The following is a 27,026-nucleotide window of genomic DNA, read 5'->3' as shown; positions in this document are numbered from 1 at the left end:
AACAACTCATGCAGTGGCTTCTTACTGTAATATAATTAGTTTTTTCTCATTTTGTACCTCCTATAGGTATATATTTTGCTTCTGTCACATTTCCTGGGGTATCTTTTGCCTCATAAATATTTTGCCTCCAATAAATATCGCAAACAATTTTACATAAAATAAAATAGAGGCATGATTCTCCTTTGTATTTTCCCTTTATTACCATAGAGATACATGGCATCCATCCATATCTCCATACTGAGCTGACAGAAATGACATAATCAGGGTCACCGGAAGACAATTAATCCTTAAAGTTTGCATTGAATAACAAGCATTATTTGCTCTTCAAATGCAGTCACTAGGTTAGTAATCATAGTATATGTTTTGCTGATAATATGAAATTACTAAGTTAACCAGCAGAATGTGAGTTTCAATGCACTGCCTGTCTAATGGTGTTCTTTGAAACAGTCACAAAGATGGATTTCCTGTATACAAACTTTCCCCACTTAATAAACAGGGACCATTTTACAGACATTTATATGTCAATTTTTTTTCAATAAATTGGAAAGCACACAATTAACTTGACATAGTATTCATGCTTCCCCAGTATTGTGGCATTAAGATCACAGAAGAATGAACAATTACTAAAAAGTGGAGAGAGACAGGAAACTAGTTCTTCTGCACATACGAACAGATGGATGTATATATATCTGAATTTAATAATATTTAGGGAGCTTGCTCATGTATAGAAGAGTACATACATTGGGCACTTGTAATTACAGGACAGGCAGCACAACGTCCGGCAATAGAAAGATTGAACATTGTAATTGTTTTAGATGTAGGAGTGTAGCAAAATCCTCTTTAGTATACACGTTAGCAGTTTATGTAATATTTCATTCAGTAAAATATAGCCCCAAAAAGAAAGATTTGTGCCATACAGGAATAATGGCAAAGGTGAGGCTACACACATTACATCCCCTCAGGAATCTCCACCATTTTCCCAGGGAGCTCCTGAGTGGCTCGGAAACCAGGTCTCAGTTTCTGCAGCTTTGCGATTCTACCTCTGGTAAATGTAATTCAGAAGCTTTTTATATTGGCTCTTAAGGGATTTAGGACAAGCTGATACTGTGAAGGGTGCTATGTAAATTAAATAGATTCCTTAAAACAGTATAAATTAATGAAACCATCATTCAATCTTTGCTAAGTGATTCTTGTAGAATAATATGGTAGTGTATTTGATGTTTCCTTATAACTACATTAGAGTAAAATAGAATTATCTATATTGCAGTGAAAAGTTATTGTATTCAACTGTCTGCAAGTGAAAGCAAAATGAAGCGAGCATTAGGGATTTCAAACATTACGCCTTGCTTCAGAGGATAGTATGCCTGAAATTGCTCAATCTCATTGAAAACTGAGCTGCTTGTATGAAGCACTGGGAAAAATAATGCAGGATATTACAGGATAAATGCTGCCATTTTCTTTTCTGGACACATTCTGTGGTGACTTTAGGATGGAAATCTGTGGTATGATGGATGATTATGTTTGGTTTCATGTTAGGTTGCTTTTATTACTGAAAAGGAAGCAAAAGGATCAAAGACATCATCTTACTGCCTCTCTTTTTCTTGTTGTTCCTTCATAATTTTGTTAGTTTCCACTGCAATCCTTTTCTGCTGCATTAATTCCTGACGCTCTCGTTCATGGCGGTAATATTCATTCATTCGCTCTTCTTCGGTTTGGAATAGTTCTTTCCCCTGAAATGATCAGAAAAACATAAAATTCAACTATTGGCAACAATTATGTATTTTTAATTATTGGAGCCTAACCTGAGATGGGAAGCAAAGGAGTTTATTCCAGAGATGTGGCACGTGCATCTTGGAATGGTCAACAGGTTCAATGCCTTGCAATGAAATTCATTTAGATTTCTACTAGGAATTTCTCATTAAAAAATGGAAATGGAATACACAGACATGAAAATATTAGCCTTCCTTTGCACTTTTCTACCATCTGCTTGCTACTCTGATGTTTTATATATAGTTACCCAGTACTCGAACCTGACTGGACTATCAATGCTGAATGGCAGGCTAATAAATGAAATACACAACCACTAATGACACCTGCAGAATGGAGTTTTGATTAGAAAGGTATATTTTGTGCAGAAGCCAGTGCTTTAAGTGAGTTTTCATTAGGAAACACAGAAACAGGGCAGCATTCTATTTGAGTAATAGGTACAGGGATGGATTTATCAATATTTAGAAGCAGTACAAATGAGCATACAAGCCAGCACACAAGACAATATTGTGCATTATTAAACTGTTTTACTGCTTGCTGTCCTACTGTGGTAACGGTATTTGGTGGAGTGTGGAGAGAATCATTTGTTCTGTTTAGGAAATCTAATTATAGATGGCACTCACAGGAAGCATCTACCTATGCAGCAATACCTTCCCCTCTGGACGCTGTCTCCCTCTTTCTCTTAGATGACAAGACTAAGCTGCTGATGTTGAGCAGTAATGTTGCCTTTGGAACCTTCATTATCCTCCTGTTCCGCTTGCTCCTGCTGGTTATCTCCTTCTATTTCATGGTTCTCAGACTCTGGATCTCCTGCTGCTCTTCCTCAGTTATTGACTGTTGTCTTCTGCTGGCCGGGATAGGCAGGGTGCAGCTCAGGACGAGTCTCCATGCACATTGGGCATGTACTCTAGTGCATCCTCCACACAGATGAAGATAATGGAATCTCACTTTCGGGAGATGAAAGGGCTACTCCACATCATGATTGCATGATAACCTTTGTTTACACTCATCTGGAGATTGAAGGAGGACAAGGGCTCAAAAGCCATGCAAGTCAAAAGTACCCTTCTTCTCTAGAGATCCATTTCTCAAGGTCGTTGTGACCACCGAAACTGTTAGAAATCGCAGATTCATTGAGGATAAAGGAGTTATGGGAGCTGCGGGGAAACTTGGCTTTGATCATCCGAAAATTTTTCTCGCAATCTCTGAAAATTTAAGAATTGAGAACTCTTTTTAATTAATGAAAGGTTCTGGGTATTGAAGGGAGGTCTTGCGGGTACCCAACAATCAATGGCTGCCAACACTTAAAGAGTCTAGCAATGCTAGCAAGGCTCACCACCTGCAAAGCCATTTCCTCCCTACTGAAACCAAAAGCAAGAAAATTGATCCTTGAATAATACATTAGGCAGAGATAATTGGTGACCATGTGGAATTATCCAGTTGCTGAAAGTTGACAGTTGCTAAGGCTTCCTCCTTCAGAGACAGATGGCATGGACCAGGCAGTAGAACATAGCCAAAGTCCATAGAATGCCATGCATCTCAGTTATTATCGCCTTAGAAAACATGCCCATAAAGTGAATGCCCATTACAGGGATCCAAATATGATTCCAATGCCATTAAGTATGCTCCATTCATCATAGTTTTAATATTGGCCATTTCTGAGGCATTTTTTCTATCACTCCCCATGTCATCTAGAATGCCTATGGTGAAGCATCTACTAAGGAAATGCTGTTAACTTTAATACTACCACCCACCACCACCTTTAAATGGACACTTTCACACCAAATGCTAGACACATTTCCTGCTTTGCTTAAACTCTCACAGGAGATTTTGGAAATTTTCGAGCAGTCTGCCATCATTTCTGAAGCTGCACTGAAACGATAGTGGAAAACTTCTTTAAATGTGTAGGTCAAAGATGCAGACAGACTGTGCTTTGTCCCATGAGAATCATCTTCTGGAGCACAGACTACCAAACGGATGTCTGAAGGAGCTCAAAAATGTTTTGCACCATAATTCATGCTACTAGTTGTGTTAATTTGGATTGTGACCAGAAATGCCCAGTCTAATTATATGACTGGTGGGATTTCATTTATCTTAATCCAACTTATTTTGTGGAAAGAAGGAAGTACAGCAGCACCTCTACATCTGCAGGAGTTTGCATGACATCTCAAACTTTTACACGCTTCCACAGATGTGTAGTGGAGAGTTTATTGACTGGCTGCATCACAGTGCGGAATGGAAACACCAATATCCTTGAACATAAAATCCTACAGAAAGTAGTGGATACAGCCCTGTTCATCATGGGTAAAGCCCTCCCAACCATTGAGCACATCTATGTGAAATGCTGACGCAGGAAAGCAGCATCCATCAAAGACCATCACCACCAAGGCATGATCTCTTCTTGCTGCTGCCATCAGGAAGGTGGCACAGGAGCCTCAGGATCCACACCACTAGGTTCAGGAATAGTTACTACCCCTCAACCACCAGGCTGTTGAAGCAAAAGGGATAACTTCACTTCCTCCATCTTTGAAATATTCCCACAACACTACTATTACGTCGACTCAGGCCTAGGAGGCCGGTGTTGGGGGCAATGACAGACTCTCCACTTCTCCCTTATCAGTGTGTTCAGTTCATCTACAGTAACTGAGCCACTGTCTTCTAGGACCGTATTGACCATAGTCTTGGGAGGGTGCCCAGGGTTCATCATCCCATGTTTGGGCTCCCAAATGATGACTAGGTTGGCAGGTAGCTCGGGGTGGCATAGGCAGTGCCCCGCTAGCTGCGGTCTCCTCGCCTCTATTTTAGTGGTGAGCATCTGTAGGTCATCATAGAGCTCGACATTTGTCGTGTGCTGTTGCCAACTCACATTAAGAGCCATCCGGAGCATTCGTGTACAGCAACCATCTAGAGACTTTCACATAGTCTTGGTTAGTGTCCACGTCTCGCATCTGTACGTGAGAATGGACTCTATGACTGCTATGAAGATCCTCTTTTTAAGCCCTCTGGTCAGGTTCGACTTCCAGATTTCCTTCATGTCGCCCATAGCCCTCCATGCCAGCGCCTTCTGTATCTTTATGTCCTTTTCCGAACTCATCATTCTTGACCTGAGGTACTTGTAGCCCACAACAAATGCACTCATTTTCAAGGACTCTTCATCTCATGCTCTTGACATTTATTGCTTATTTATTTATTATTTTTTTTTCTTTCTGTATTTGCACAGTTTGTTGTCTTCTGCACACTGGTTCAACGCCCAAGTTGGTGCAGCCTTTCATTGATTCTGCTATGGTTATTATTTTACGGATTTATTGACTATGCCCACCAGAAAATGCATCTCAGGGTTGTATGGGGTGACATATGTGTACCTTAATAATAAATATACCTTGAACTTTATCTCAACAAATGGTCTTGTTAAACTTATTACCACCAAGATTTATGATACAATATTGTTTCTAAATAAATAATAGTGCATTTAACTTTGAATACATCAACTTGAAGCTTCGGTTTTACAAAGCTGAAGTACTTTGTTGCACACAATCCCCAAGAAAACTTTAAACTCTAGCAGTCCTTTTATCCGCAGAATAATCAATACTTACTGCACCAGTGAGTACAATGATTGTCAGGCTCCTGCTACTCTTCAGAATTTGGACAGCCTGGTTTTGGGGAAAAATATAGAATTACATATCATTGGAAAAAGCAGCATCTCTCCCATTTTTTGCCACTATTTTTATTCCTTATGAAGTTAGGCAATCAGGTCATTAAAAGACCACTGGGTAACCTGAATTCCATCATCTTCAATTATATCATAAACACGAGAAAATCTGCAGATGTTGCAAAATGCTGCAGGAATTCAGCAGGTCAGGCAGCATCTATGGAAAAAGTAAACAGTCATTTTTTCCTGCTGAAACCCTGCCTCAGGACTCAAAGAAGGACCCTGAAGAAGGGTTCAGCCTGAAACATTGACTGTTTATTCTTTTCCACAGATGCTGCCTGACCTGCTGAGTTCCTCCAGCATTTTATGTATGTTTTCTTCAATTCATCATATTCATCTAAACAGTAATTGGGGCAATTCCATAAAGTCATTGGGATATTTGATCAGACATTCAGAATAGGATCAAATCAAGTCATTAGGTCTCAAATGCATCTTTAACTATACCATAAGCGGTAAAGTTATTAAGATCACCCTGTCCAAAAGAAATATTGTTACCATTGCAGAGGTTTGTTTAGTTTGTTTTCAGCAATGCAATATTGTGGTAATAAATCAACAGATACAGGAAGTTTTAGAACCACGAGAGATGGACAAAAATAGAATGACCTTAGTGACAATGCGAGTTTCCCTCATGTACTGAACCACAACTAAAAGAGCTAAGCTTCAGGCTCAATGATCAGTGATCTCTTAATGTTCAATAGCAAAATACAGTAAAACTCCAGGACTTTCATTGTGCCAGAGCAGTAGGGTGCACAGCTGATTAAATGTTATTTCAATCAATACTCCAACACACTATTAAGTCACATTTTAGAGATGTTACATAAAATTATAATTATTTTTTTCCCAACAATCCCAGCCAGCCTAGAAACAGGAACCTGTGATTATCAAGCGAATGTGGGAAATGAGGGCCTAGTGAGATTAAAGAGGGCATGGGAACTAGGGCCTTGGTGTTTTGAAGGCAGTGTGGGAATCAGAGCTCTAGTGTATTAAAGGGAGGGAAGGAACTGTGACTCTGGTGTGTTTAAATGAGTGTGGACATTAGGGCCCCTGTGTGTTAGACGGAGCTCACAAATCATTACTCTGAGCGTCTTAAACTGACAATCAGGATTTTCAAACATTTGGAATGCAGATTATTGGATTTTTTTCTACATCTCAAATCTTACTTCACTGCTTAATGAATACAGTGGGAACAAACTGTATTTAGCATAACACTGAAAGGGAGATAAACAAGAAACAACAGCTTTTAAAATCCTGCCCAATACTGCTGTCGACTAACTTCAAGTATACACTATGGTAAACCATCTGATCCAAGCAATTTGCTCATGCATTGATGACACTGATATTGTCACTCAAAATATTAATTTAATAAACCATATAATGTCATATGATCTTTATGCAAACAGGATTCTTTGTTAAAAAATTGAATCAGGTTTTACTTCTTTGTGATCCATGTTTGTAAAATCAACTCCATCTACTTCAACAATTTGATCGCCAACCTGCGATAAAAAGAGAAAGGCAACTTGTAATCACAGTATAATCTACGTTCAAACATTGTAAGATGTCATTGTTTATTTAATTATGTTAGCTTGATGAATTGTTGGAGATTCACTGCTTACTTATTAATTATCACATTTTAACACAGAAATGACAAATCCATCAATAACTTAATTGCTTTGTATATAATTCAAGCTTGACAGTCATAAAAATGGATTTCAGCAAATGAAAAAACAGTTTGCAAGGTTATTGCATTTTTGAAAGTGTAAGACATTTAAGACGTCACAGTATGTTACAGCACAGAAATGGATAAATTGGGTTTTAGTCTACATAAACAAGTAGATTGAATCCTATTCCTTGGCTCAACTTCTCTCCACTTTAATATTTCTTTTCACAAATTCAGATTTAGCTCTTCTTAGAATAAATTTAGGCATTCTATTGAAGCAATGTTTTAAGACAGATAATCATATTTCAAGTCTTTCTCCGTAATAATTGGATTAACTCCTTTAAATCAATTTCAAGATTAATTGCCATACAACCACATAAAAAAATGCAGTCAAATGAAACAGCGTTCCTCTGGGGAACTCAGCAGGCCAGGCAGCTTCTATGGAAAAGAGTACAGTCAATGTTTTGGCCTGAGACCCTTCGGCAGGATTGAAGAAAAAAAGCTGAGGAGTAGATTTTACAGGTGAGGGGGGAGGGGAGAGAAAGACAAGGTGATATTTGAACTCTGAAGGGAGACAGATGAAGTAAAGAGCTAGGAATTTGATTGGTGAAAGAGATACAGGGCTGGAGAAGGGGGAGTCTGATAGAAGAGGACTGAAGGCCATGGAAGAAAGAAAAGGGGGTGAGAGCACCAGAAGGAGGCAATGGGCAGGCAAGGAGATAAGGTGAGAGAGGGAAATGGTTATGGGAAATGGTGAAGGAGAGGTGGGGGGCATTACCAGAATTTTGAGAAATCAATATTCATACCATCAGGTTGGAGGCTACCAAGATGGAATACAAGATGTTGCTCTTCCAACCTAAATGTGGCCTCATCACAACAGTAGAGGAGGCCATGGATAGATATATCAGAATGGGAAAGGGAAATGGAATGGGTGGTCACTGAGAGTTCCTGCTTTTTCTGGTAGATGGAGCGTAGGTGCTCAGTGAAGCGGTCTCCTAATCTACGTCGGGTCTCACCGATACACAAGAGACCACACTGGGAGCACTGGCCACGGTACATGACCCCAACAGACTCACAGGTGAAGTGTCGCCTCAGATAGAAGCACTAGTTGGGACTCTGAATGGTAGTGAGGGAAAAGGTGCAGGGGCAGGTTTTGCACTTGTTCCACTTGCAAGGATAAGTGCCAAGAGGGAGATCAGTGGGGAAGGACGAATGGATGAGGGAGTCATGTAGGGAGCGATTGCTGCAGAAAGCAGAAATTTTCTGGGGGGGGCGGTAAGGAAGGATGTGCTTGGTGGTGAGATCCCGTTGGAGAGGGCCTATGGGGCCATCTCCAACACACAGAACCTTCAGTCACACACAGCAAACAGCACAAAAGATAGCAGAAAAACATACAGTTACTAAAAATATATTAAAATAATATGGTCCAAATCCCTGAGTGTCATGGCCTGTAGATTGATGGTGCATGGATACTGTCCTGGAGCTATGTTTCTGCATGAACAAACTGCAGCAGTTCCTCATTTCGTGCAAGTGTAGTTGTAGACAAACACAATCCAACGTGACTTCCTGGGAGTGAACACTGGAGGGCAGGACCAACACAACCGGCCAACCTGCAACCTAGTTGAGAATCCAGTGGCACAAAGCCGGTTCTGGTGACAGCCACAGGCAATCCTGAGGCACGATGGCCTTGTCTATGTTACAACTGAGATAACGCAGCTCTGCCGCTTTCGGTCTTGCCAATGATCCAGTGAATTGTACTTGCATTACTCTAAATCACCAATGTCCAACAGGGTCTTGCAATCACAAGAAAAATGTCCCAGCCAATTACTTCCATCATTTGTTGGGTCGCGCACAGCTGGTGGAGAGGGACAGCCACCTTAAATTCCTCAGCGCTATTATTTCAGAGGACCGTCTTGGGTCCAGCGCACAAGTGTCTTTATGAAGAAAGCATGGCAACATCTCTACTTTCTTAGATATTTGTGAAGATTTGGCATGTCTTCTAAAACTTCGACAAGCTTCTGTAGATGTGTGATGGAGAGTATATTGACTGATTGCATCATGACCTGGTATGGAAACACCAATAACCTTGAGCAGAAAAGCCTACAGAAAGGAGTGGATATGGCCCAGTCCATCCTTGGTAAAGCCCTCCCCATCATTGGGCACACCTACAGTGAATGCTGACACAAGAGAGCAGCATGCATCATTAAAGACCCCCACCATCCAGGTCATGCTCTCTTCACACTGTTATCATCAGGAAGAAGGTGCAGGAACTTCAGGTCCGACATATTGTATTTACAGAGAAGGTCCACAGAAAATGAATCTCAGGGTTGTAAATGGTGACGTATATATACTTTAATAATAAGCTTACTTTGAACACTGAATTTTGAAGCAGGCTGAAACGCAGTGCGCAGCAAGTCCATAACCATCGCTATCTAACAACTTACTAGTGGGGTAGATGGGAAAGACCTGCTATTCTTGATGTTCTTAAGATCCTGCAGTGTCTTGCGATCATAAAAAAAAAGACATAAAGGACAAACAATTACACCTTTTTTTAGACCTGGAGAGGCCACTGTGTCTGAGCGTGCCGCCATCTTATTGGAAAGGGAGGTTATTCTCCAGTCTTTTCTACAAACCGTGAGCCATCACACTGACTTACTAACTTACTTATTACAACATAGGACACCATTCAGACCACTAGGTCCATTGTCATCTCTGAGTAAAAATCAGCCTCATTCCTCTTCTTATTTCCCTGTAATCCTGTAATTAATGCTCTCTCAACACCCACCAACCCTTTGAGTCTTCTACAATTTACCTTCAGTAAAGGGTAATTTACATTGCCTAGTTAATCCATCACTGTGACTTTCAGTTGTGGGGAGGAAACTAGAGCATTTGTTTGAAATCCATAGAGTTACTAGGAGAATATTTATTCTCTACACAGAGGCTTGGGAAGCTGGGACTGAGGCACGGTTACTAGAGTCTGCAGTGCAGTCTCATTCTGTTGCCATTGATGGCAAACATTCACACACAGCTGGATACTGAAGGAGTGGAACTCCTTTCATTACTGTATAAGGCAGAAATAATGCACACTGACATAAAAGTACTCAATATGTTGTGAAAAATATCCTGAACTGCAGTGAAGCATAACAAAACCTCAAAGTACTCTCCATCTTCTGATCTCTGGTGAGATGAAAAGTTATAGTAAGAATTGTTTGGCTATGGAGTACTTGTGTTTTCTTTTTGCTGTAGACAACTTTGAACTTCAAGATGTGGTTCTGTCATTTTGCTCTTTGATCAGTCTGAGTGAACATGGCCATTTGTTGTGAACTTTCTCCCCTCATTTTCTTTCTTCCATTGGCTTGTCATGCTCATAACGTTGTTTGCCATTTTTTCCAAACAAGTTACGCAAGATTAAGAGAAGTTACTAACTGAAGCACAAAGATCCAAAATGGCATTTTTTTGATGTCAAATCAATGTAGCTGCAACCAAGGTGGTTCTATATACAATAGACCGCACATTCTGTGTGGCATGGCTACTATTTTGGAGGCCTTATATTTCACAATTAGCTTAAGTACAGTGAGTCAGAAGTGTCAGTGCATAAATCATAAAGGACTAAAGTCAATGGAGTCAGTCAGCAATCAGATTTGTTCATATGTTTGTTTCAATGCAAAGCTGGCCTGTAAAAACAGGTCTAATTCCTTGACCAAGTGTAGGCTGCCAAAATTTAGATTATTTCTTTGCCCCAGTTTTCTTTTGCTAGTTACATCCCAATGAAGTATTGCATATGCCTCTGATGGAATTTGATGGATGATGAAAAAAGTCAATTATAGTCTGGATGAAATTGCTGTCAATCTAAAAATATTCATCACAATAAACCAGTGACAACTTTGAAGCAGATTAAATGTCAGAATGATACAGTAAGGCCATTTTCACCTAACATTGCAAATAGAATTTGCACATTTTACGTAATTTGTGATACCTGCGATGCAAGCATTTTAAAACATTCAAAATTTGCCTGTTTTAGGCTAGAGCAAATGCTCTCAGTTGTCAGCTTTTTTATGCTTTAGTATCAGAATCAGGTTTATCACTGGCATGTGACATGAAATTTCTTACCTCACCTCTGCAGAAACTGATCCTGATTCACTCACCTCTAAGCCCACCTCTGCAGAAACTGATCCTGGTTTCACATTGCTGATAAAGATCCCTGGCTTCTGAGTAGGGCCACTGGATATGCTGCATTAGAGAAAGAGAGGGAGCTCACTTTAAGCATCCACAAAGTACACAAAATAAAACTTTCAAAAACCAGCGAGGTGAAAAACAGACGGAGGAATGTGTTACCTGCATCCCATGCCTTTTACACCAACCAAGCTGATAAAAACCTTCTTTTCCCTTATTTCCTTGTTCCCCAGTGAAGCCAGTCCAGCTAAACTGATCTTCCCATCCTGTAAAAAAAGGATCACGTTTGTGTAAGTACAATAAGCTGGAGCTAAAAACAAATTTCAATGTGCATTGCAGCAGATGATGGTAAAAAATTGCATCAATGTCTCCCCATCTCAAAGTACTTAAATTCATCACACTTTCATAATAAATGTCAACTCGGGCTCATATATAACACAAATATTTTGCAATATTTAGTTTTGGTACTAAATGTGCTGGAAATGTTAGGACCATACTTCACACAAGGGTAGAAATTAAGTAAGGGAAACACTTTGTAGAATGTCATTGACATGTTAACTCCAGTTACATAGAAAACAAAATCAATTTGCAATCTCTTTCTTCAGCATTTTGCACACATAACAATTGTCTATATATTATTTGTATTTAAATAATTCAAAAAACAACCAGAAGCATTCAGAGTGAACAATTAAAGTATACCAAGTTTGTAATGAAAATATTCTTTTGAAATTCCCGCTGATAATTTACTGGCTAATCTGGAATTGCTGGAAAATTGCTGCAAATAATGTAACTAATATGGAAGGTCAAATAATTTAGCACTGAAGGTAATTCATGGATCCTGTTGTAAAATGCGTATGTTCCAAACTTGTACTCCTTCAAATTGCTTACATTATTTTAAATTTGATCAGAGACATTTAAATTTGCTGCTCTTCATCATACATTTTGCTCTAAAATTGATGACCACAAGCAATCTGGATCTAGTGATTTCTACTGTTTTGTTTCTCCCTAAATTACTCTACTTCTGTCGTCATTTGTAATGGCCTTACCGAATCTACTTTTTTAATCTGCTATTTTGGTCATCTATTCTCGTGCTTCCACAATCGTTTTCTTTTTAATCCCAATGGTAAACTTTTCTACATTATAACAGTGACAATTCTTGAGAAGTATTGACTGTAAAGGGTTTGGGTTATCTAAAAGCACGGCATAACTGCAAGTCTATTCCTCACTGACTACATTAAAAATGTGATATCATCGCAAGTAGTCACTACTTCTGTTGCTCTATAAAATAGAGAATGATGATAGAGAAATATAGAAAACAGTGTTCACTGTCAACACACTAGGGTACCACAGAAAGTGTCCATTTCACCTGAACCATTATGCATCTTGAACAAATCAACCTGGTAAAATTAATTTTCCAAGAAGCACAGTAAACTGCAAAGTTATTTCCATTTTAATTCTTCAATTTATACACTCTATAATAGAACAACTCCCTGTAATATAATTGTAGTCTTTGGAAAAACAGCCAGCAGATCCATATCATTTAATCCGCATCAATTAATCCACTCAGTCATTTCAGTGCACCTGTTCAAATGCTCAATTGTCCTTGAAGAATTTTCAGTGGCACTCTTCACCCTCCCACTAGCAAAGTCACCATTCAATTTGCCAGTTTTTCAGAATGAGTCTTGCATGTTAATATAGGGGTGATTTAATTTAAATTTCAAATTAAAAATGCATAGAGATTTGCTAGTAAAGTTCCAATATGGGGTGGGAATAACCAGAAATGAAAGGAAAAAGTATTATTGTTGAGGAAATCCACATCTTACCCCAGCATCTGACACAAACTGGTCCACAAATTGCCACTTTAAAGTCTCCTCAGAAGAACTAAACAGAAAATAAATGACATTTAACAGATCATGTCTTTAGCATGGTATTGCAGTACTTTTCTCACGATCCTCACATCAATTAGTCAGTGTATGAAGTAAAAATCATCTGTGTAATTTCTCCCAAAATTTGAGAGAAAGCTATTGCTACCTTGTTAATAGCAGTAAGTTAATATCCATGGTTCACTGGATATCTTGTCAACCTACCCAACAGTGATGGAAAACTAAGAAAATCAATACTGATATAAACCTGCTAAGTAAAATCATCTTTAGTTCCAGGATGCATTAAACACACTGGGAATCAAATATTGATCATTAGCTTAACAATCTTCAGTAAGCAAGTCACAATGATGAATCAAATTTTTTGGAAACGCCATCATGTTGTACTAACCAACAAAAAGAAAACACCTCTAAAAATTAACTCAGCAAATAGCCTAACAAAGAATATTCTCAAGTATGATCCTGGTGTTCAGACCATGTATGTACCTCAACCACAATTCCACAACGTAACCAAAATCTGCTTGCAATTGCAGATTGCTTAGCTCAACTTAACAATTACATTGAGATGACAATATGCCAGGAATGCAAAGTTGAGCTATTTAAATATGTAACTCCCTATTGCAAGCTTGGCTTGAAGAAGCAGGTGGAAATCTGACATTTAATTGAACACCTAAAAATAAATGCCTGAAAATAAAGACAATGATTGTTCCATCTGCCATTTCCCATCAAAATGGGGTTGAACTGTCTGGCAGCTAGGTCGCCACGGTAGTGTGGTAGTTAGCGTGTAGCCACTATCGCTCAGGGGGTCGGAGTTTGGAGTTCAATTCCAATGCCATCTGTAAGGAACTTGTTGTCCTCTCTGTGAATGCATGGGTTCCCTCCCACATTCCAAAGACATACCGGTTAGTAGGTTACATGGTCAATGTAAATTCTCCTGTGATTAGGATAGGGTTAAATACAGTGCCTTGAAAAAGTATTCAGCGTCCAGTCCTTTGTTCACGTAAATGAGTAGGGATGGCACAGTATTAATTTACACCACATTTACTGCTTAGCTGTGAGGTTAGAAAGTTCCACTTTAGTCTCATCCAACCACAAGACCTTCTTCTACGTCTTTACAGTATCTTCTAAGTGATGCTTCGCAAAGTCTTTACAGACAAAAATATGCTTTTATTTAGCAGTATGTGAGCTATAAACCTAATACTGTGCATCAGCCAGGTAACATTATCCCTACTGTAAAGTATGGTGGAAGTAGCATCATGCTATGGGAATGCTTTTCAGCAGCAGGAATTGGAAATCTGGTCAGGTTTGATAAGAAGATGAATGCTGCTAAATACAGAGAAATCCTGGATAAAAGCCTGCTAGCCTCTGCCAGAAAGCTTAAACTGGGGAGGAAGTTCATCTTTCAGCAGAACAATGAGCCAAAGCACAGTGAAAGAACAACTATGGAGTGGTTTCAAATGAAGAAAATTGATGTCCTTGTGTGGCCCTGTCAGAGTCCTGACCTTAACCCAATTGAACATCTCTGACAAGACATCAAGATTGCTGTTCACTGCCACTCCCCAACAAACCTGGTACAGCTTGAGCAATTTTGTAAGGAATTGGCAAATCTTGCTCTATCACATTGTGCAAAGCTAATAGAGATTTATCCAAAAAGACTACTGTCTGTAACAAAGTATCCAGTCCTGATGAACTGTACTCTTCTCCATAGATGCTGCATGGCCTGCTGAGTTCCTCCAGCATTTTGTGTGTGCTGCTTGGATTTTCAGCATCTGCAGATTTGCTCTTGTATGTGACTGTCTGTAATAGCTGCAATAGGTGGCTCAACTAAGTCCTGAGCAAAGACGAATGAATACTAGTCCAGCCATATAGATCAGTGGTCCCCAGCCTCCGGGCTGCGGACCGATACATTGCCGCGAAGCATGCAGGGGTGCAGCGGTGGCTGGGATGCACCCAGCACATAGTTAAGAAAAAAGCCGAAATAAACAAGCTAATTAATTAGGTGCCATCCAGCACCTAAATGTCGTCCCAGAGCAGAGGTGACGCAATCAGCAATTGCCTCTGATCTAGGCTGACATTTACGTGCCGGGCGGCACCTAATTAATTAGAGTGTTTATTTTGGCTTTTTTCTTAAAGGTGTGCTGGGTTCGTTCCGGCCACCGCTGCACTGCTACATTCTTCACAGCAGTGTATCGGTCCGCGGCCCGGAGGTTGGGGACCACTGATATGGATGGCACGACAGAGAAGTGCACTAGTGCTTCTACTTCCATAGGAGGCTAAAGAAATTTGTGTTTCCCTTTCGCCTTCACCAATTTTTAAACGATATACCACAGAAAGGATCCTACCCGGATGCATCACAACTTGGTACAGCATCTGCTCCACATATGACTGCAAAGTGTTTGGAACACAACACAGTATATCACAGAAACCAGCCTTCCCTCCAAGCTTTATGTCTACACTTCTCAATCCCTCGGTAAAGCCGGCAACAGAATCAAAGACCCTAGCCAAATCGGTCATTTGCTATTTACAACCCCTCCGCCATCCCACAAGTTGCTAAAGCTTCAGCATTCTGTGCCATACATCACTAGGAGATATTGGATAGTGTGTAGTAAGAGAGTGATTTCAGAAGAAGCAAGTGGGAACAGTCGGGAAATTCTGTGCACCACTGCTCCTGAGAAAATGTTGGATTGTGCATAATTAGGCACTTGACAACACCCAATAAAAAGAATTTTGGTTTAAATGGAGCAGGCATTGTGTGAGTGGACCATTGTTAGAGTGAGGAGTTCTGACTTCGGCTCGGACAGTCTTCAGCAAGGAGAGGTAGAGGCTTGTAGGTAAATTTTCTGTTGAATTTTTCATTCTCCCTTTCTTATTGCACAGTGAGAACTGTGGGAATGCCAGGCAGAATAGTGGAGTGTTCATCATTTGGGATGTGGGACGGCTGGGAGGCAAGAAATGCCCTTCAATAACCAGTATACCACTTTTTATTCTGCTGGGGGAGGGGGGAATAACCTAGGAGAGGACAGCAACGAAGGTTAGGTTACTCCAGCAGAGAAGGAGAAGGAGAAGGAGAATCCCAAGAGCTTCTATAGATATATCAAGAGCAAAAGGATAGCAAGGGACAGAATTGGTCCTCTTGAAGATCAGAGTTGTCATCTATACATGGAGCCAAAAGAGATGAGGGAGATCTTAATTTTTTTTTTGCATCTGTATTTACTAGGCTGATAGGCACAGAATCTACAGCAGCAAGGCAAAACAGCAGTGAAGCCCTGTGGCATACACAGATTACAGAGGAGGAGGTGTATGCTGTTTGGAGGCAAGTTAGGGTAGGTAATCCCCAAGACCTGGCAAGGCGTACCCTTGGACCTTGTGGGAGGCAAGTTCAGAAATTGCAGAGAAATTTAGAATATCCTTATCAATGGGTGAGGTGTCGTAGGATTGGAGGTAGCTAATGTTCTGTTGTTTAACAAAGGCTCCAAAAATAAGCCGGGAAATAATAGGCTGGTGAGATTGCCATCAGTAAGTTATTGGAAGCTATTCTAAGGGACTGGTATATAAGTATTTGGATAGACAGGAACTGATTAGGGAAAGACAACTTGGGCTTTTGCTAGGTAGGTTGTGTGAAACCAACATCACAGACTCTTTCAAGGAAGTTACCCGTAAAGTTGATGAAGGTAAAGCAATGGATGCTGTCTAAATAAACTTTAACAAGACCTTTTATAAAGACTCGCATGGGAGACTAGTCCAGAAGGTTCGTTCTCTTGGTATTCAGGATGAGGTAGTAAATTGGATTAAACATTGGCTTTGTGGGAGAAGTCAAAGAGTGGTAGTACAGCATTACCTCTCTGACTGGAAGCCTGTGACTAGTGGTGTGCCACAGGGATTGGTGCTGGGTCCATTGTTGTTTGTCATCTATATCAATGATCTGAATAATGTAGTATACTGGTTTCGCAAATTTGCGGATAACACCAAGATTGGGGGTGTAGTGAGCAGCAAGGAACACTATCAAAGCTTACAGGGGATCTGGCCCAGTGGAAAAATGGCAGATGGAGTTTAATGCAGGCAAGTGTGAGGTGTAGCACTTTGTGAGGACAAATCAGGATAGGACTTGCAAGGTGAGTGGTAAGGCACTGAGGAGTGCAGTAGAGCAGAGGTATCTGGGATACAGATCTATAATCCCTTGAAACTGGGTTGTAAAGAGGGCTTTTGACTCAATGGCCTTCTTAAATCAAAGTATTGAATACAGATGCTGAGATGTTATGTTAAAGTTGCAAAAGATGTTGGTCAGGCTTAATGTGGAGTATTGTGTGCAATTCTGGTTACCTACCTACAGGAAAGTTATTGATAAGATTGAAAGAGTGCAGAGAAAATTTACAAGGATGTTGCCAGGACTTGAGGACATGAGTTATATGGAAACGCTGAACAGATTAGGACATTGTTCCCTTGAGCATTTGAGAATGAGGGGAGATTTGATAGAGGTATATAAAATTGTGAGTGGTATAGATAGGGTAAATGCAAGTGTTTTTCACTGAGGTTGGGTGAGACTAGAACTAGAGGTCAAAGGTGAAAGGTGAAATGTTTAAGGGGAGCATGAGTGGTAAATTCTTCGCTCAGAGGGTGGTGAGCATGGAACGAGATGCCAGTGGAAGTGGTGGATTCAAGTTTGGTTTCAACACTTCTGAGAAATTTGGATAGGTACATGGATGGGAAGGGTATAGAGGTCTATGGTCCTTGTACAGGTCAATGGGACTATGCAGATTAATATTTCAGCATGGACTAGATGGGCTGAAGTGCCTGTTTCTGTGCTGTAGTGTTCTACGACTCTCTGATTCTTCAGCGCATGTACCTAAAGGGCTGCTATAAGACTATTGACTGGTCTCCTCGTATGACAAGATGGACTCTTGACCTCACAATCCACCTCATTCTGACCTTGCACTTATTTTCTGCCTGCATTGCACTTTCTAACTAAAACATTTCATTTGGTATTTTGTTATTGTTTTCCTTTGTACTATCTCATTGAACTGTGATAATGGAATTATCTGCATGGTTTGCATGCAAAATAAATTATTTCACTGTACTTTGGTACATTTAGCAATAATAAAAAAATTATCATTGAAGTTGGCTCTGCAAGGTGCTCCAGCCATTGGTAGCATGCTTGTCAGTACTCTGATCTTCCTCAATCAAGTTAGATGGGAGGGCCACATCTGCTGCATGTCTGACATTAAGCTCGCAACACGCACAAAATATTGCAGCATCTCAGCATGCCAAGCAGCACTTATGGAGGGAAATAAACAGTCAACATTTTGTGCTGAACCCCTTCATCAGGATTGGAAAGGAAGAGGGCAGAAGCCAGGCTAAGAAGGTGGGGGAATGAGGGTGAAGAGCTGGATAGCAGCTCTAATACAGTCAGAGACCTCCAGGACGACAGAGAAAACTCTTAAAAGATGCTCTCAAAACCCATACACAACATCTTTACCACTCATAGCAATACATGGACAATAAATATAGAAGCAGCATCTGGGTAGACCAAGGCAACAAGTCACCACAGAAGCAGCAGAAGGACAGCACAATATTCATGACAAGCTAACCCTCGTCCAGCAAGTATCATCTGTACCACGGGACATAGACTATGTGAATCTTGCACTTGGCTCAGCAATCCTCTAAGAACCCACAGAATTGTACTGGAACCAAGCTTTCCCAGATGCGAAGCAACTGGCCAAGAAATAGTTGGTGTTGATGATATATGAATAATGAGTCAATTTCCACACAACTCCTTTCAATAAATCATCAGACTATTTGTTCTGGTGGTTCTAACATTGGCAGGACACTATATAAAAAAGAAACGTTCTCACCAGTTTCTGTAATAGTACATTTAACCCTGGTGGAAAATTGTGCTTCCTTGGATGGATTCAAGTGCTTGCATTGATTACAGGATCAAATCTATTAATATATATGCTCAAATCATAACTCTTTGTCAGGGAAACAAGTAGAGCAAGTCAAACTAACATAAATAACTCTTAAATCATAAGTAACCCAGAAAATATCAACATAATTCACAAGTGTGCATTAGCAAAGCCTACACATGCTAACTGATGAAGCTCTGTCAGAAAGTAATCAAACAACATCTGTACTCAGCAAGTTCTAGTCCAGAAGGCAAGCAACATGGAGAAAATAAAATTCATGGCTTTTATGCTTCACTGATACACTAGCACTTTTCTTTAACAATCCAAGCTCTGTCTAGATGAGATAGAGATTTGGGTAGCTACACAGTACAATAGATCAATGTATATAGCTTGGTCTGGATGCCTAGCCTAATATCAAATCACTTGATATAGAAATTAAAAAAAAATTCTCTTACCCTTTAACAGGAATCATTCCAACATCTGAAATAAAAAGCAAATTTGATATCAGTAGTTCCTTAAATGTCACAAGTAATTATTTCCAATTCTACAGACAAAAACATGCTAATTCCTTATGGGGATTGACAAGATAGATGCAGGGATGATATTTTCCCTGCCTAAAGTGTCTCAAACCATGAATCAAAACTCTGGAATGGCTAATGGCTCATTTTGATCTGGAGATGAGAAGATATATGGTTACCGAGAAGGCAGTAATTTGTTGGAATCCTGTACCCAAGACACTCAGCATATTCCAGATAGAGCTAGTTAGATTTTTGGATAATAAGGCACTCGGGATTATAGGCTTAGTAAAGGAAAACAACCCTAACATGAAAGATCAGCTACAATCTTATGGAAAGATAAAGCATGTTCAAGGGGACAAAGTTTTTTTCATGTTCTGTTTCTATTGTCCTGATAAAACACTGCTATGATGAGAGTCAGATTCAAAGATATACTTGCTTCTGATTCTATCTATTTTTCTGTAGTGCTTTGCAATAACAGCAAAAAAGCAATTGGTAAAACCAATGCTAATGACAAGATAACAAATGACTCCGTTCTAGTGGTGGTATAGAGCTTGCAACTTTGCCAGAACTTATTCTTCCATGGTTGCCTTTGATTGGAAAAAGATAGATGGCTTCTAATTAGGAACTTAATGGACGTGCATTAGAAATATTAATGGAAAATTAATATCACACTCTTAGAATGAATCTGTGTGATAATAAATTATTGGATAACTGCACAACAAAAAGTAAAGATAGAATAATTTCAACAAATCAACTATTGGCATTGTGCTGGATATTTTATTGCAAATTTATCAAGAGACTAAATATATTAGATTCTAAGTCCACATCATATAAAGAATACCAAATCTACTTTCTTACATGCAATATCTGAAAAAGTTAAATCTTGAAAGTGTTTACACTTACGTCTAACTTTCAGTGACACAGTCTTTTTGGCGCGGATAAGATTTATTACTTCCTCGTGTGTGCAAGATTCTATCGAGTAGCCATTTATCCGAACAATCTCATCTCCAAGCTGGAAAACATTAAGAGGACATCATATCAGCTCAGAATACAATTCAGTGGTTATGTCCACAATATCTCAATTGTTTCTGAGTTTCTAGTTCAAATTCTGTAATTCTAACAAATACATTGCTTGCAGATATCTTGGTCATTTTCCAATATAGTTAATTCAATTCGATCTTTGCTACGTTCACACTTTAAAGCAGTTTTAACTTTCCTAATGTCTGGGAAGTTCACCTGGCTGCATCGGAGTTAGACATATCAAGAAGCCATGAGACTTCATCATTTTCTTTTCATTCTTGTTTGATTAACTTACAGACAATTTGGACATAAGGAATGTCTTGAGAAAATGGATACAGGTTTGAGGTTCATGTTTGCTGTCATTTGTGGAAACACTGGAGATGGGAAGTTAATGGTGCATTAAAGGTGAAAGGAGAGAAAGTGTAGCAAGTTACAACCAGCATGTAGTTCAAGGGGCACAGATGGAAGCACTGTTTAACATTAAGGGACGACAGAGGAAAATGTGAAAAAAAACAGAAAGCATCAAGAAATAAGGAGGTGGTGGTGATGGACTAAAGCACAGAATAATAAACATGAAGCAGAAAAATATAAAACTGGTAGTGAGAGAAAAGCACAGGAGGCCAGCACCCCAGGAGATATACTGTACACTCAGTTGACATCTTGTTAGGTACAGGAGTGGAACCTGGTGCAGACCTGCTGCTGTAGCCGATCCACCCCAAGGTTCAGAGTGTTGTGCATTCAGAGATGCTCTTCTGCACCTCGGTGTTGTGATGTCTGGTTATTTTAGCTAATGTCGCCTTCCTGTCAGCTTGAACCGATCTAGCCATTCTCCTCTGACTCTCATTAATAAAGCATTTTCATCCACAAAACTGCTGTTCACTGGGTGTTTTTGTTCGCTTTTTGCACCCTTCGCTGTAGAATTTTCGGGACTGATGTGCATGAAAATCCTAGAGGATCAGTAGATTCTGAGATACTCAAACCACACCCCGTCAGGCATCAACAATCATTCCGTGGTCAAAGTCACTTAGGTCACATTTCTGCCCCATTCTGATGTTTGGTCTGAACAACAACTTTACTTCTTAGCCATACCTGCATTCATTGAGATGCTGCCACATCATTGGCTGATTAGATACTTGCATTAACAAGCAAGTGTACAGGTGTCGAATCTCAAGCAAGAGAAAACCTGCAGATTCTGGAAATCAAAGCAAAGCACACAAAATGCTGGAGGAACCATAGCTATGGAAAAGAGTAAAATAGTCGATGTTTCCAGCCAAAACTCTTCATCAGGACTGGACAGGTGTACCTAATCAAGTGGCCACTGTGTGTATTTTCTGTAGATGTACAGTACATGCATTACATAGAGTTATAGCACTTTGGCCCATCTAGTTTGTGCTGATCATTAACCATCCAATCCCATTCTTGCTCTTCCGACCTTACCACCCCCCCCCCCCACCATTCTACCACTCACGTGCACACTAGGGGCAACTTACAGTACCAATTAACCTATCAATCCACACGTCTTTGGAATGTGGGAGGATACTGGAGCATCAGGAAACCCATACAGTCACAGACAACACCTGAGGTCAGGATTGAACTTGAGTCCCTGGTCCTGAGAGAAAAATGCTTTATTAGCTGCACCCACTGTACCACCACATGACACAGCCATATATCAGGAAATTTTTAAAAAATAGACACCTCTTTCCTGTTTACCTTCCTCCATTTAATAGAAGTCTTTGAACAGCAGCTGTCTACCATTGTCCTAAGACCAGTGTACACTGATGGTGTTACCTATCTATCTTTGAAAGTGAGACAGCATACCAAGTAGCCATGTTGATTTGGTACAGAGAGCTCAAAAGTGCCTTTCAGATGGAGTTAGCAGTAATGTGTGGAAACTGACGAAGTTTTCAATTTTTCTGCAAATGATAATCAGTTTATCTCCAATTCTTTTGAGATTTATTTTCAAAATCTCCCTCAGCACCAAATCTGTGAAGAACATTTTTCAGAGTCACTCAAAAAATGCAGTTAGGAACCTAAGCATTTATTGAAAGAATAGTCTATCAATTCTTCAGACCTTTCTAAACCTAGTATATGCACATCTAAGTTTTACTGGACTGTTCCAAAATGCTTGGGGCTCCTCAGTGGAACTGTCTATTTATAGTAGAAGCACAGCAGCTAGTATTCCTTTTAAGCCTCTCCTTCACTCCTTTGTGCTGACCTCTGACTTCTGAAATTTATTTGTAGTAACAACTCCAGTAAGAATATTGCTAAAGAAACTGTCTTACAGGATGAAATTGGTGTACCTGCGTCATCTACTGGAGTAATAGTACTTAAAATGACAAACCTTGAGATGACATCATTTGGGACACAGAAATAAGGTGGTACAGTTATCATTAAATACTGTCGGGTAGCAACTGTATAGTAGTTTGCTTCCAAATTTCAGTTTCATTTTGGGTCCAAATTTTACACTGTGTGCAATATGCAATTATCAATGTATCATGTGCTCAATGCTATAGATCAAACAAGACTTTCTGTATCAATGTCTTCAAATATTTGCTTTGCAGTTTTCTCTTGGTACATGGCTCTGAACCACCACGGTCATGTTTTTAAAGACAGGATCAATTATGCAAATAAGATAGAGCAGTCAATTAGGAAAAAAATGTCCAATTCAAGCTACGACATATACAATTATAATGAGCAAATGATGAGTTTATTCGTCTTGTAGGTCGTGAAACCACTAGATTTTTCATAATTAGCAAAGTTGGTATCTTACAGCTGATGGAGTCATTGTTATTTATATAATTAACTCACCGAGTTAAATACTGCTATATTGTAAAACTAGATTCAAGTGAAAACTGACTGTGTTACCAGAAACTCCATGTCTAAGTGAGTAAATAAGAGACAATGATGCTCACCCCTCTTCTCTTTGCCTCAACTAGATTAAAATCTATTGCAACAAAACAAAAATCATGTTTTTATTTTAATAAATGTTACATTTTATAAAACTAAAATAAATTTATCCAAGGAGAACATTGCATCACTTTTCATTTGATGAAATTTTGTTATGCATTCCCCAACCACAGGAAATAAAACCTTCAGTAGCTACCCTCTCATTCTCATTTATGCTCTAGTTATAGAAATAGGTGAAGGCAGTAATGTTGTACTTTCACTATAAGCAACAATTAAATAAAATATTCTAACCATTACTATTTGTAGAAAATAATCAACAATTGATTCCCAATAATAAAATTATTGAGAAGCAAGTGCAGCTCTCTGAACAGAGGTTAAACTCCTCTTTTTATCAAAACAGTCTTGCAGTTCAGTACCTCTCTGTCTCCTCTCTAATTACACCATTCAACTCTCAGAATGATCCAGAGATTCCTTTTCTTCTCAGGGCCGACAACAGTCCTTCTGTCATTCCAAGCTACGGGTGCACCAAAAATTATGAATGGAATTGGACTGCTGCCAGATAAGATCATCCCCTGCTGCAAAGGCTGGGAATTCATTACTCCCAGTGGCCCAGCAAGACAACAGTTACACCTGCAAGAAACAGATTGGCAAGTGTGCAGTTTGAAGATAGAAACATAGAAACCCTACAGCACAATACAGGTCCTTTGGCCCACAATGCTGTGCCGAACATGTACTTACTTTAGAAATTACCTAGGCTTACCCATAGCCTTCTACTTTTCTAAGCTCTATGTACCTATCCAAGAGTCTCTTAAAAGACCCTATTGTATCTGCCTTCACTACTACCACAGGCAGCCCATTCCATGCACTCACCACTCTCTGCATAAAAAACTTACCCCTAACATCTCCTCTACACCTGCTTCCAAGCACTTTAAAACTGTGCCCTCTCGTGTTAGCCATTTCAGCCCTGGGAAAAAGCCTCTGACTATCCAGGTGATCAATGCCTCTCATCATCTTATACACCTCTGTCAGGTCACCTCTCATCCTCTAAATCTCTTCACTAAGAATGTGGTAATTCTTTGGACTTCATAGTCCTGGTGGGCTGTGGAGACTGAGTTCATTTAAAACAATAGATTACTGGATATTAGGGGAATCAAGGATAGCTTAGTAAGATAATGCAGAGGTAGAATAAAAGCCATGATCTTGATAAATGGCAGAGCAGGATTGAAGGCCAAATGCTCCTAATTCTCACGTTCTATTTGATAAATATTACAGTAATTGGGAATGCTCAACCAGCAATATTCAACCAAATTACAAACAGCAAAAGGAAAACTGATTGGGATTCTCTGAATCAAACATACTTTGATTCTTTCTTCCCCTTCACACTTGCTCTGATTCTTAAAATTTAATTTATTTAATTCTTATGAAAGATTATTGAGCTGAAATATTAACTTTCTCACTACGAGATCCATTTTCTGTTTTTAATCCAAGCTACAAACTGAATATGGAATTATTAGTTGTTTGGCAGCCTATCTATTTAATGATCTGAAATATAATGAATTCTCGGGGTATAAGAACATGAGAAATAAGAGCAGGAGTAGGCTATCCGGCCCATCAAGCCTGCCCCACCATTCAATAAGATCATGGCTGATCTGTCCATAAACTCAGCTCCAGCTACCTGCCTTTTCCCCATAACCCTTAATTCCCCTACTATGTAAAAATCTATCTAACTATATCTTAAGTATATTTAGTGAAGAAGCCTCAACTGCTTCCCTGGGCAGAGAATTCCACAGATTCACCACTCTCTGGGAGAAACAGTTTCTTGTCATCTCTGTCCTAAATCTTCTCCCCTGAAACTTGAGGCAAGGTCCCCTAGTTCTAGTCTCACCTACCAATGGAAACAACTTTTGTACTTCTATCTTGTTTATCCCTTTCAAAATTTTGTACGTTTATATAAAATCCCCTCTCATTCTTCTGAATTCCAGAGAGTATAGTCCCAGGCCACTCAATCTCTCCTCATAGGTTAATCCCTTCATCTCTGGAATCAACTTGGTGGACCTCTTCTGCACTGCCTCCAAAATCAGTATATCCTTACTCAAGTATGGAGACAGAACTGCACACAGTACTTCAGGTGTGGCCTCACCAGTACCCTGTATAGTTGCAGCATGACCTCCCTGCTCTTGAATTCAATCCCTCTAGCAATAAAGGCCAACATTCCATTTGCCTTCTTAATAATCTGTTGTACCTGCAAGCCAACTTTTTGCAATTCATGAACAAGCACTCCCAAGTCCCTCTGCACAACAGCATGCTGCAATCTTTCACCATTAACATAAAAATCTGCTCTTCTATTATTCCTTCTAAAGTGGATGATCTCACATTTACCAACGTTGTATTCCATCTGCCAGACCTTGGCCCACTCACTTAACCTATCTATATCCCCCTGCAGACTCTCCGCATCCTCTGTACAATTTGCTTCTCCTCTCAGTTTAGTGTCATCAGCAAATTTTGCTACGCTACACTCAGTCCCCTCCAAATGACCACCTAAAGGACTCTCCAAATGACCATCCATTGTTTTAAACTGCAATTGTGAAATTTACTTCTAAATCTAGCTCAGTGAAGTGCAACAAATTCTAGAAAACCATAAGTATTTTGCATGGGATAATTACAATTCATATAATAGAAAAACAGATTTTCTACCTTTCACTCCCCAAAGTCTTCTTCCATTTCATTTTAGTGATAACACATGTGATGGATAAGCAGTTCGGCTCTGAGGTGCCTATGATAGAATGGCAAGCCTTGATGGTTAAATATTTTCATCCCCGACTGTTGATTTAAGTAGCACACAGCATGGAATAGAAGGTGCCAGATTAGATTCCTTGGTCCAAATTGAGCTAGCTTATCTGAGCTATAAATGGTTCCACACATAAAAACGGTACACCAAATGGTTCCATTCCCAATTGTTGTCAAGTGCAGTGGGTGCTGATGCAGGATACAGCTGGGGCCAGCTATGAGTTTCTATCCTTTTCCATATTAACACACACTTTTGTATCAAGAATGCCAGATTGTCACTGGCTGGCTCTACAGTGTAAGCCTATGTAACCACTGGATCAGGTAGGGTATAGAAGAAACTTGTGATTTCATATAGTTAAGGACCTCATGCACTCCTGAACTACTTGCCATCAGATGCATTTTGATACTTTGCAAGAAAACCTCTGCATCACCTGCTTGGTGAGCTACAAGTGATTCTGTTGATCTGGCTACTTTTAGACATGTAGAGGGAAGTACCAACAGTTAGAGCAGGTAATACTACTTAAGCATTCTGCCTAATGTTAATACACTCAATGGAGTACTTGTTATGTGTGAAAGGAAGAGCACAGGAGAATATGGAAAAACAAAGGAAATAAGGAATTTGAGTCTGCAGCTGATTATGTAGGACATAAGCAAAAGTGTAAGTTAGAAGCACTGAATCTATTTGGTGGATTCTAAATATGAAATTCAATT

The 27,026-nt window shown here is 39.6% G+C and overlaps 1 protein-coding gene across 1 annotated transcript in view; it reads right to left on the bottom strand.

The window, feature by feature from the left end:
• ush1c (Usher syndrome 1C) overlaps positions 1 to 27,026 on the bottom strand; it is a 205,519-nt gene that overhangs the window by 111,051 nt on the left and 67,442 nt on the right. The window contains exons 6-13 of the mRNA XM_072271371.1: positions 20,505 to 20,613; positions 19,539 to 19,563; positions 13,127 to 13,184; positions 11,466 to 11,569; positions 11,276 to 11,360; positions 6,907 to 6,966; positions 5,358 to 5,414; positions 1,588 to 1,730 (exon numbers count right to left, since the gene is read on the bottom strand). Of these exons, the coding sequence (XP_072127472.1) occupies positions 1,588 to 1,730; positions 5,358 to 5,414; positions 6,907 to 6,966; positions 11,276 to 11,360; positions 11,466 to 11,569; positions 13,127 to 13,184; positions 19,539 to 19,563; positions 20,505 to 20,613 (641 nt within the window). The remainder of the gene's footprint in view (positions 1 to 1,587; positions 1,731 to 5,357; positions 5,415 to 6,906; positions 6,967 to 11,275; positions 11,361 to 11,465; positions 11,570 to 13,126; positions 13,185 to 19,538; positions 19,564 to 20,504; positions 20,614 to 27,026) is intronic.

This window comes from Mobula birostris, chromosome 11, assembly GCF_030028105.1.
Source record: "Mobula birostris isolate sMobBir1 chromosome 11, sMobBir1.hap1, whole genome shotgun sequence".
NCBI lineage: Eukaryota > Metazoa > Chordata > Chondrichthyes > Myliobatiformes > Myliobatidae > Mobula > Mobula birostris.
The sequence above is the reverse complement of the archived record's forward strand: the minus strand, read 5'-3'. Positions and strand labels throughout refer to the sequence as shown.